The sequence below is a fragment of the Haliotis cracherodii genome, unplaced genomic scaffold, assembly GCF_022045235.1.
Source record: "Haliotis cracherodii isolate W230 unplaced genomic scaffold, xgHalCrac1.p SCAF_20, whole genome shotgun sequence".
Lineage (NCBI taxonomy): Eukaryota > Metazoa > Mollusca > Gastropoda > Lepetellida > Haliotidae > Haliotis > Haliotis cracherodii.
Window position 1 is genome coordinate 12,777,714 of NW_027266276.1, and position 12,005 is coordinate 12,789,718.

Here is a 12,005-nt window from a genome sequence, read left to right on the forward strand (position 1 = left end):
CAGACTAGATAACATCTTGTGAATCTTGATTGATGTCATTATATACCAATTGCGTGGATCTATGCTCATGATGTAAGTTACTGGATTGTTTGGTCCAGACTTGATTATTTACAGACCGCTGTCATATCGCTAGAATATTGCTGAGTGCGGCGTTAGCAACAAATCGAAAAAAAACCAATCGAAAATCAATCAGCAGATACTACAAGACAAACTAATCACTTCCTAAGGAAATGTATAGTTGCTGGTTGTATACCACTTGTTGGTTTCACATGTACACTAAGTTCTTTTATGTACAGATTTCTGGATTAACGTATTGTTTCAATTTGGGAATCGACATGTAACAGAAATTAGGGGCTCGTCCGGGATCGAAATTTAATAGATCGCAAATTATTTGTCAAAATTATTGAATAAATGTGTATTGTCTAATATTGTGTAAAGCCAACAATAACTATAGTATTTAGTGTTGAGGATTTTGCCAGCCAACCTTCGACGGAACAAGTCACTGTGCTGAAAAAGTCTGAACTGGTCGAATTGGCCAAACAATATAAACTTGGCATCAAATCAGGTATGCATAAGGCTGAAGTCAAGACAACTTTAATAACTTAACTGGTTGATCATGAGTAAGAAATTTTGGATGGCGATACTTTGGCTTTGATTGAAGCAAAATCTTAAGTTTCGGCTTTGATGAAATTAGAATTTGATTGACATTTCATTCAACAGGCATACCTAAAGATAAATAATCATCACTGTCTACTGACGTCGAGTCATTTTCCTCTCCTTGATCACTGCCTAGCAATGTCGAATAACTTTCCCCTCCTTCATCACTGCCTACTGATGTCAAGACACCTTCCCCTCCATCAACACTGCCTACTGATGTAAAGTCACTTTCCCCTCCTTCATTTCTGTCTAGTGATGTCAAGACACGTTCCCCTCCTTCAACACTGCCTACTGATGTAAGTCACTTTCCACTCCTTCATTACTGACTACTGATGTAGAGTCACTTTTCCCTCCTTCATCACTGCCTTGTGATGTCGAGACACTTTTCCCTCCTTCAACGCTTCCTACTGATGTCGAGACATTTTCCCCTCCTTCATCACTACCCAGTGATGTAGAATCACTTTCCCCTTCTTCATCGCTGCCTACTGATGTCGAGACACTTTTCCCTCCTTCATCACTTCCTACTGATGTAGAGTCACTTTCCACTCCTTCATCACTGCCTAGTGATGTAGAGTCACTTCCTCTACTTCATCACTGCCTAGTGATGTCGAGTCCCTTTCCCCTCCCTCATCCCTGCCTTGTGATGTCGAGACACTTTCCCCTCCCTCATCACTGCCTAGTGATGTCGAGCCACTTTCCCCTCCTTCATCCCTTCCTTGTGATGTCGAGACACTTTCCCCTCCCTCATCACTGCCTTGTGATGTCGAGCCACGTTCCCCTCCTTCATCACTGCCTAGTGATGTCGAGACACTTTCCCCTCCTTCATTACTGCCTAGTGATATCGAGCCACGTTCCCCTCCTTCATCACTGCCTAGTGATGTCGAGACACTTTCCCCTCCTTCATCACTGCTTAGTGATGTCGAGCCACGTTCCCCTCCTTCATCCCTGCCTTGTGATGTCGAGTCACGTTCCCCTCCTTCATCACTGCCTAGTGATTTCGATACACTTGCCCCTCCCTCATCACTGCTTATTGGTGGCGAGACACTTTCCCCTCCTTCATCGCTGCCTACTGATGTCAAGACACTTTCCCCTCCTTCATCACTGCCTAGTGATGTAGAATCACTTTCCCCTTCTTCATCACTGCCTACTGATGTCGAGACACTTTCCCCTCCTTCATCACTGCCATGTGATGTCGAGCCACCTTCCCCTCCTTCATCACTGCCTAGTGATATCGAGCCACGTTCCCCTCCTTCATCCCTGCCTTGTGATGTCGAGACACTTTCCCCTCCTCCATCACTGCCATGTGATGTCGAGCCACCTTCCCCTCCTTCATCCCTGCCTTGTGATGTCGAAACACTTTCCCCTCCTTCATCACTTGATGTAGAGTCACTTTCCCCTTCTTCATCGCTGCCTAATAATGTCGAGACACCTTTATCTCCCTCAGGAATGTCTACTGATGTCGAGACACTTTCACCTTCATCTGTGCCTGCTGTTGTCGAGACCCCTGCTCTATCTGTTGCACAGTCCACTGATGACGAGATATCTGCACTTCCGCCAGCACTGTCTAATGATCCGTCCTCCCCACCTTCATCTGTGTCACATGGTGTCGATACACCACCGCCTCCTTCTGCACTACCTGCTGATGTCGAGACACCTGTTTCATCCTGTGCACTGGCCACTGTTGTTGACACGTATGCATCACCTTTAACAGGTGACATGTGATCGTTGTCCTTTACTTGTCCATTCATCTGTGTGGAGATTTTCCATATTTCATGATCAAGCACGGAGTCACTTTCTATCGCCATGTCCACACACACGTGTGTATCCGCTCTTGCAACCGGAACGCAGGTCTCAGATGCCACACAGGGCTGTGAAGAGCATGCAGACACCTTGAATGGCAAAGGTTAAGCAGGTGTTTGTTACAAATTCAAGGTTACTTTGATTATGATGAGAGGTTTCAGAAGAATAGAGCATGCAGACACCTTGAATGGCAAAGGTTAAGCAGGTGTTTGTTACAAATTCAAGGTTACGTTGATTATGATGAGAGGTTTCAGAAGAATAGAGCATGCAGACACCTTGAATGGCAAAGGTTAAGCAGGTGTTTGTTACAAATTCAAGGTTACGTTGATGATGAGAGGTTTCAGAAGAATAGAGCATGCAGACACCTTGAATGGCAAAGGTTAAGCAGGTGATTGTTACAAATTCAAGGTTACTTTGATGATGTTGAGAGGTTTCAGAAGAATAGAAAAACCTCAACACTCTTCGTTTAATTTGAGCATTAAAACGTACTGCTTCACATTCCACCATCTGTCTATGAAACACCATGATTGATCAAACAGAGAGTCCGAAAAAACACAGAATCCACAAGTTCGTTTGAAAACAAGAAACCAAAACTGATCATAGTTAAAGTAATTTCACAGGCTATTTTCATGACAATACTGGATTTTAAATGTAAAATATTTGCTTGTTTCCTTGTTGTATGACACCGCACTCAGCAACATTCCAGCGATATTACGGTGGTCTATCAATAAACGAGTCTGGATCTGACAATACAGTGACTGATATTATGAGCAATTAGGGTACAATGATATGCATCAACCAAGTAAGCGAGCCTGGCCACCTTATCCTGTTAGTCACCTCTTAAGACAAGCATGGGTTGCTGAAGACCCGGATGTAAAATGAGGGGGAACAGAAAACACACCGAGTTTGTATTCATGTAATTGAAAATTGAAAGAACTGTTGTTAAATTTCAGCATGTCTATTTCGCCATTACTTATTCATGCAACAGGTTTTTAAAAAGTAATCAATGGCCAGATAATATTGTGTAAAAGTAAATTGGTTCAATGTCGACTGGAGTAAGAAATTAATTTGCAACAACATGGCCCTAACCATGTTTCCAGTTTTGTAAATTTGTGCCAAAAAACCAAAATAAATTGAGGAAAAGAATTCTGATAATGCCATCTTTAAAATGTATCTACAAATATTGAGGTGAGATGAGGTGAGGTGAAATGGGGTTTAACGTCGTGTCCAAGATTATTGCACTTATATAACGACCTGCATGCACGTGTGTGTTTTATGTGTGGGTGCCTGTACTAGTCCGGACTGATGCCGATTTATAGTGCTGAGATACCATGCCGCAGCTTAACAAGAATACCCTTCTCAGACACAGTATACATGGTGACTAACACATGTCGGAAAATGCATCGTATCATAGACCATGCTATTGGAAAATTAGATATTCTTTAATAACTGAGTATGTGAATGGCTAATTTTTGCCTGGTTGTTGAGGCGTGGAACCGTACCAACTGATATACCATCTTCTGAAGGAAAGTTTCAAGAAGGTGACTATACCTGTCGTAAGAGGCGGCTAACGGGATCGGGTGGTCAGGCTCTCTGACCTGGTTGATGCATGTCATCGATCCCAATTGCGTGGATCGATGCTCATGATATTAAAAACTGGATTATCTGGTCCAGACTCGAGTATTTACAGACCGCTATCATATAGCTGGAATACTGCTGAGTGCGGCTTTAAACAACAAACCAACCAACCATTTGAATATATACTCACCGACAATAGAAACGCAAATACCATACATGTAGGTTAATATATGACGAATTACTCATATTCAAGATATATTATATTGATTTGATGCACGAACGAACATACGGGTATGTTGTCTGAGCCGATGCCCATGAACGCTTCACATGTAACGTCATGGATCCATGACTCGAGATGCAACATTTGTCTCGTTTCGGATAAGCGTGTAAAGTTTGAAAAACACGTGCAGCATATCGTGATAAGAATAAAGAAACACCGTGGTAACACTTGATTGATTGTTAGTTTTGCCATTGATTGGAACAATTCTTCTTAACTTACATATTTCTCCATGTGTTTCTATAGTTCGCATTTCTTGTGGTGGTGAGTATATATTCAAACTCATTTCTGTGCATAAATTATAAAATTAAAGAGTACGCGTGTTCAGGAAAAAATGACCACTAGTCGCCATTCAGGTTCTCCTGAAAACAATTCAATAATCATACACGTTTATTCATATTCGTTGCTTTCAATCTTTTATTTCTAAATTATACTTGTTTTCAATGCCAAGGGCTACCATCGTTGTATACTCATTTAGGTATTGTTACATTTCATGTTAACCTGTATTTGTGGTTCTCGTCCCATCTCATCACATCACATCCCGTCCCATCCCTCGCCTCTCTGTCCTATCCAATCCCACCCCGTCCCATCCCATCCCATCTGCTGCGATCCCATCCCATCCCGTCCAGACCCTTCCAGCCCCATCCCATCTCATCCGGGTTTATAAATTCATAAACCATCCCATCCCATCCGATCCCATTTCATCCTATCCCATCTCATCCCATCCCATAAACCCCATCCCATCATATTCCGTCCCATTCCATCCATCCTATCCCCTGCCATCACATTTATCCTATCCCGTCCAACCCCACCCCTTCCCATCCCATCCCATCCTATCCCGTACCATCTCATCCGATGCGACCCCATCCCATCCCATCTCGTCCCACCCTTCCGATGTGATCCCATCCCACCCGACCTCGTCATTCCATCCCATCACATGCTATACCATCCCGTCCCATCCCACCCCAACTCAACCCCATCCCATTCCATCCCATCCCATGCGATCCCATCCCGTCCCGTCTCATCCTATCCCGACCAATCCTATCCCATCTCCACCCATCCCATCCGATAGGATCCCATTCCATCCCATGCTATACCATCCAATCCTATCCCACCCGATGCGGTCCCGTCCCATCTCAGCCTATCCCGTCACATCCCATCCCATTCCATGCCATCCAATCCCACCCCATCTTATCCCATTCTATTCCGTCCCATCCCATCCCATCCCATCCCATCCCGTCCCGTCCCGTCCCGTCCTACCTTTTCTAATCTTACCCTCGGATTCTCAGGTCCTGGGGTGTAGACACTTCCCCTGTATATGCCCAGTCTGGTAGCATCTTCCTCCAAGTGTGCCTTCAGTTGGCACGCTTGTTTCTCACCTATCCAATTTAGGGATGCACAGCCAGGGTATTAAGAACACAGGGAATAGCAAGTCTCAATGTTAGAGACTCGTCCTGTCCATAGAGTGTATCCGATGAGGATCCTGTTAGCGTGAGCCCCTTCTTTCAATAATTGTCCAGTTGCAACAATCGTCCCTATCAAACAGAAACATGTGGCCAAGGTCACCTGAACGAGATGAGGCATACCGCACGCAAGGTGATTTTTCTTCAGCGACATGAAGTCCCCTCCGTCTGTTTCTGGTGCCAAAGTCAGGGCCTGTGTGCAGTTAATTATCTATTTGGGAACAAATTCCATGATACATAGATGACCAATTAGTTTGCTAACAGTGTGTAACTAATTAGGTATAGGCCACCTGATCATTGGGAAAATCTCAAAGATATATAATAATTGCCATCAGTTTGTAGTACGCAATGAATTATTTTCTGTTTGCGATATTATGATGACTTATTTATCAGTAATTGAACAGCAGGAGGCGGACATCCGGAACTGTAGCGCATTATTACAATATAAGTATTGTCATTAAAAACTGATCTTTATTTCATGATAATTACAAAGAGTCAGCAAACAGTTCATTTGAGTTCTGATAACATTTTAAAGTATTCAAGGAAGCCATCAAATTAGACGCAGAGGTTTGAAACCGTGAAGAAACATGTGATCTAATTAGACATCCGCCACATTGGAATTGCATGTTCACACACGACAATAGTGTTACAACTACCGATACATTGAACCGAACGTCTCCCGCAAAACTAACCAGATATTGCTGTTTTCAGTTGCACAAAGCCCACACCTTACCTGGTCAGTTGGTGCTCATAATGAGATCGCTTTACCCCAAAAAAGGACTGAACAAGCTTAACTCCAAAAAGGGCTGAAAAGTTTTAACGTTAGTTTAAACATCAAAGTGCTATGTCTATACTACAGCAAGACTCAAAGTAAAAAAATGCTGAATCTGTTTTCCGACAAAGACCCCCCCCCCCTCTCTCTCTCTCTCTCTCTCTCTCTTTCTCTCTCTCTCTCCCTGTTTTGAAAGACGTTCCTTCAAGTTAATAACAGATTTAATGAGAATACGTCAATATTGAATGGCATGCCACAAAACAGATGCAAGGACGACACACTGAATCAATGTAAATGATGCTGACAGCATACACGCGGTACATGGTTTTGGTGTCACAGTACTGGTGTTGGTGTCAACGTTGGAAGTGGTAATGGTCTCTGTAGTCTCCGTCCTGGCTATTGGCGTAGTTGTAGGCGCAACAGACGGGCAGATGTCAGTGACGTTCAACGTGTCGAGGGTAGCTCCCTCAAACACTGAATCCCTGGTACATCCTATCCCGTTTAGGGGGAACTCTGGGAGGAACAAGTTGACAGTGAAGAGCCATGAGATGTCACATCCACAGTAAACGCTGATGTAGAAGAACATGAAGTCAGAACCCATATCTGATTGGAAGGCCTCCAGGGTATTCCGTTCAAGGTTCATAATGGTGCAAGAAAAGATTCGAACATTTTTCATTTCTGTAAAACCATCCAAAGCTAACGGTTTGAGATTGTCAATTGTTGAATGATATATTTGAAAGGACTCACAGGAAGAAATCTTGTGGAAAGCCTTCGATTCTATAGTTGTGATGTTCGTTGCATAGAAGGTCAGTCCCTCCAAATCAGATATCCCATCAAAAGCAAAAGATTCAATAGTGCCTACTAGTAACTGATAAGTGTTGAGTTTTCCTCCTTTCGCGAAGGTACTCTTTCCGAAGGCAAAGGATTCAACTGTTCTGATATTAGAATGGTGAATGAAGACATCTATGAGGTTATATGTTCCATTGAATGAATATGACTTCAGGGTTCCGATTGTACAATCAGCTATGTGGATTTGGGTCAGATTTGTAAGGTCCAGAAAGGCATTTTCAGGTATTTCCTCAAGGGTTGACTCTGCTATATTCAAGATTTCCGTTCCTTCGTCAAGAAATGGTAAACAATGAATTTCATCACACACCGTGGTGTGTTTGGACGACTGCAGCACCGTGCAGGTTGACGTGCAGTTGCCTTCCTGTGACGCCACGAGACTAAGTGCATGTAGGACCGAGACAATTGTGACAATCTGGAGAACGAAACATATAAAGAAGTTTAAACACAATTCCTTTTATGAGTTTTCTTAGTACAGGTATCTTAGTATATTCCAAGGAGACTGGGTTGACTTCATTGCCAATACTTCACAGATTTTTAGGGTTTTATACCCTTTTACTGTCATTACCCATGAATACATACGAACGGTTTCAGGTAATGAGGCAAAAACGGATACAGCATTTTTTAAAGGGGAAAGGTCCAAAATATCAAAATCCTCTCTCAGTCAGTTTTACTGTCTACAACATACGAGGGCTGGTCAAAAAGTTCTAAGCATGACTAACTTTCAACTATGGGCCATAACAAAATGAAATAGTCAATGTCGTACATTGCTTGAGTAGTTTATTGCAAGTGTATTTGGTCTGTTGAGGCCGTTGTATATTAGTGACAGCCAGTTAAACGTGATAGGGGCCCAAATGGACACAGGAATGGAAAAGAACCAGTACCGAGCAGTCATACAATTTTTAACTTCAGAGAAAAGTACACCTCACGAAATTCATGACCGCATGTGACAAGTGTATGGAGATAAGTGCCCTAGCTATTCCACTGTTAAACGTTGGGCAGCTATGTTTAAGGCTGAGAGAACAAGCCTTGAATGATGACCCTACGTCTGAACGTCCCTCTATTTCCATCAATGAAGATTCAGTCAAGGAGGTAGAAAAACGTGTCAGATAGACGTATTACCATTGCTGAACTGAGGAAGTCACAGGTCTAAAACATGGATTCATTGAAACTATTATTTATGAACATTTACAGATGAATAATATATCTGTCACGCGGCAAGTTTATAAATTCTGATCTTAAAGAAAAACAAACTGACATTGCCAAAGAAATCTTTTTTTTATTCTGAGCTAATTGAGGAGGACTTCGTCAAATTCAAAAAGTGATTAATAACGGGTGATGAAACATGGGTCCACAACTATGATACACATTCCACATTCATCGGCAAATTCGTACTTCCAGAATAATGACTTAAACTGTTTTCAAAAACGTATTTCCGTAATATGAATTATTAACGAAGGACACCTGTTTTGTTTCGACAGGGTGTTTATCTGTGTAGGTAACGCCATGATGTCTATTCAAGCAAAAGGAGGTTATTAGGTAAAAGTGTGATAGTTCACACACAGATAAACAGGCTGGCTGCGGGTTCTTTCAAAGATTACCGAGATACTACTGCAAGGCATAATCACAGTTTGACAAGGTCAAAAGTACACAGTTTTGCATTATTGACAGAACCCATTTGCAACACCCTCTCAAAATAGTAAAACATTGTCACAAGCAAGTATAAGTGAGTGACATGTTGAAGTTATATGAACGATACAAAAGAGGTAAATGCAGTTCATGCTTTCCTCCCACATAAAGCTGACACGCCGTGATACAACTGAAATACATCAGAGCGGCGTAAAGCACAACTCTTAATTGGCATGGTTCAATGACGTTTGTAACAATGACATAACCTGATATCCAATTGGCAGTAAGTACTCAGACTAAGCCCAGAGTCAAAGTAGACACAATGTATGGATAACAACTTCTTTATTACTGTTAAGGCGACGCTTCGTATAGATCCTTATACCCTTTTCAATTAAGGAAGGATGGATACCGAAACGTCGCCTCTACAGTAATAAAGCAGTTGTTGTCCATAAATTGTGTCTTATTTGTCATCCGTCAACTTCTAAGTAATGCATATCAAATAATTCAAGCCCAGAGCGCGTCTTTTTTAATCACGGGGACTGAGTTTATGAAGCACGGAGACTGCGTTTGTGAAGCACAGAGGCGGAGTTTTATGAAGCACGGAGACTGAGTTTATGAAGCACAGAGACTGAGTTTATGAAGCACGGAGACTGAGTTTATGAAGCACGGAGACTGAGTTTACGAAGCACAGAGGCGGAGTTTTATGAAGCACGGAGACTGAGTTTATGAAGCACAGAGACTGAGTTTATGAAGCACGGAGACTGCGTTTATGAAGCACAGAGACTGCGTTTGTGAAGCACAGAGGCGGAGTTTTATGAAGCACGGAGACTGAGTTCATGAAGCACGGAGACTGCGTTTATGAAGCACAGAGACTGAGTTTATGAAGCACAGAGGCGGAGTTTTATGAAGCGCTGAGACTGAGTTTATGAAGCACAGAGACTGAGTTTATGAAGCACAGAGGCGGAGTTTTATGAAGCACGGAGACTGAGTTTATGAAGCACAGAGACTGAGTTTACGAAGCACAGAGGCGGAGTTGTGTGAAGCAAGAAGCCTGTGGATGTGAACAAAGGAAACTGGCAAAGAGCACTAACTTCATGTTGCGTTAAAACTGGACGTATTTACTTCTAAACATTTGATCAACATGCGTCGGGTCCATGCCCTCATCGTATCCTATTCGTAAACCAACATCTCCGACCACCCACCTGGACACCTGGACACTCAGCATTTCCCCATCACACATTGTGTAGAGTCTAATCCTAAACAATAAATGTACCCGCTAACAGAAACTGATTTGACCTGAGTTCTGATAGACCAACGCTTAGTCTCTGAAAATATATTATTTTGATGGAAACAAAAAAACTCAATTTAAATTGAAAAAGAGCTCCAGTGAGATGGGAGATTCAGAAGCCGCCTAAGATCTAGACTAAACATTGGGAATAAAACATTACCATAAGGGCTGGGCTGATATGCAAATAATATGGTCAAGGGCTGGGAGACAATCAAGAATTTACAGTTTATGTCGCTACCTTTAACCATGTAATAATTTGTCAACCACATTTCTCTTTTAGTTATAGTGACCGCGTTCCCACTGAACACGTAAAAGAGAAGTTAACTGTGTGAAAATAATATCAACAATGATAGGCTGTTATGCCATTACGATTGTGACGTCATATAAATAATGACACAGCTTACAACCTCACGAGACTTGCTTATCTTGATTTACATTAACAGTTATACACAGTCATACCCACCTTGTCGGAATTCATCTGATGGTATGAAATGGAGACAAACGACGTCCACTTGAAATGTCGACATGCATTTATGCACAGTACAATGTGTCCGTTAATAAACAAGTGTTGTTCTTTACGAAGCCAACGGTTGAACACTCCTCATAACAGACCAAAAAGGCTTATCTTATCTGACGAGGGCACTTGTAGAACTGCTGCTACTACTACTAAGTTCGTCGTTTAATGCCGCACTCAGGAATATTCCAACTATATGACAGTGGGCTGTAAATAAGCGAGTCTGGACCAGACAATCCAGTTATTGACATAATGAGCATGTATCTACACAACAGTGATACGATGACATGCATCAACCAAGTCCACTTCAGACCACCTGAATCCCGTTATATTAGTCGCCTCCTACGACAAACATGGGTTGCTGAAGATCAATTCTAATCCGGATCTAATACTGTATGTTTCTCACGGAATACGATACAAAGAGTGAGTGAGTGGGTTGGGTTTAACGCCGCTTTAAACAGTATTCCAGTTATATCACGGCGTGTCAGCTCAATGTGGGAGGAAAGCCCGAAGTGATGCAGACAGACAAACATACAGACAGATAGTTTTTTAAAGTCTCACCATATTTTGACATATGAAACATTATATAATGTGATATGCATGTCTTAGACGTTTACCACTTTGATGAAACTAGCCAGCTTAGGTATAGTGCTGACAAACCTAGAAACATAATCGGGGCGAACCGGGATTCGAACCCACAAAATCATACCAGTAGCAGAGGAAGCAATCGAATGGTTATTGAAATACATATTTCCATGATATGCATGTAGTTACAAATACGTCGGGGCGGTCGGGTAGCCCAGTTGTTAAAGCGCTCGCTCGTCACGTCGAAATGGGTACAATGTGTGAAGCCCATTTCTAGTGTCCTCCGAGGTGATATTGCTGGAGTATTGCTAAAAGCCGCGTAAAACCATACTCACTCACTCACTCACTACAAATACGTCATTGGATGATCGAGTGTTACTTCGATGTACGAGGGGCGTTCAATAAGTTTTGCAACTTCAATATAAGACCAAGTCACAGACTATCTTTGCAGTTTTATTATTCAATATAATCTCCATTCACCTCAATACACTTACTCCATTTGTCCTAGTTCTTAATACCACTTTTATAGAAATCCGCAGATTGGCCCTCAAACCACGCCTCTGGCAGCCTTAATGTCCTCGTCATCCTGGAAGCCT

The 12,005-nt window shown here is 42.3% G+C and overlaps 2 protein-coding genes across 2 annotated transcripts; both read right to left on the bottom strand.

Annotated features, from left to right (window-relative positions):
• Positions 1 to 1,217: 1,217 nt before the first annotated feature.
• On the bottom strand, positions 1,218 to 2,462 carry LOC139470026 (uncharacterized). Its single transcript, XM_071252318.1, has one exon. It carries the CDS (start codon positions 2,460 to 2,462, stop codon positions 1,218 to 1,220), a length of 1,245 nt encoding a protein of 414 aa, XP_071108419.1.
• Positions 2,463 to 6,781: 4,319 nt separating this feature from the next.
• Positions 6,782 to 10,910, bottom strand: LOC139470312 (chondroadherin-like). The gene is made up of 2 exons (XM_071252675.1): positions 10,774 to 10,910; positions 6,782 to 7,808 (listed from the first exon to the last, which is right to left on the bottom strand). The coding sequence occupies exons 1-2, from the start codon at positions 10,786 to 10,788 to the stop codon at positions 6,783 to 6,785; spliced, it is 1,041 nt and encodes a 346-aa protein (XP_071108776.1). The 5' UTR covers positions 10,789 to 10,910; the 3' UTR covers position 6,782.
• Between the last annotated feature and the right edge of the window lie 1,095 nt (positions 10,911 to 12,005).

Excerpts from the sequence above, each read along its gene's own strand:
- LOC139470026 (XM_071252318.1), bottom strand. The coding sequence starts at position 2,462 with ATGGCGATAGAAAGTGACTCCGTGCTTGATCATGAAATATGGAAAATC.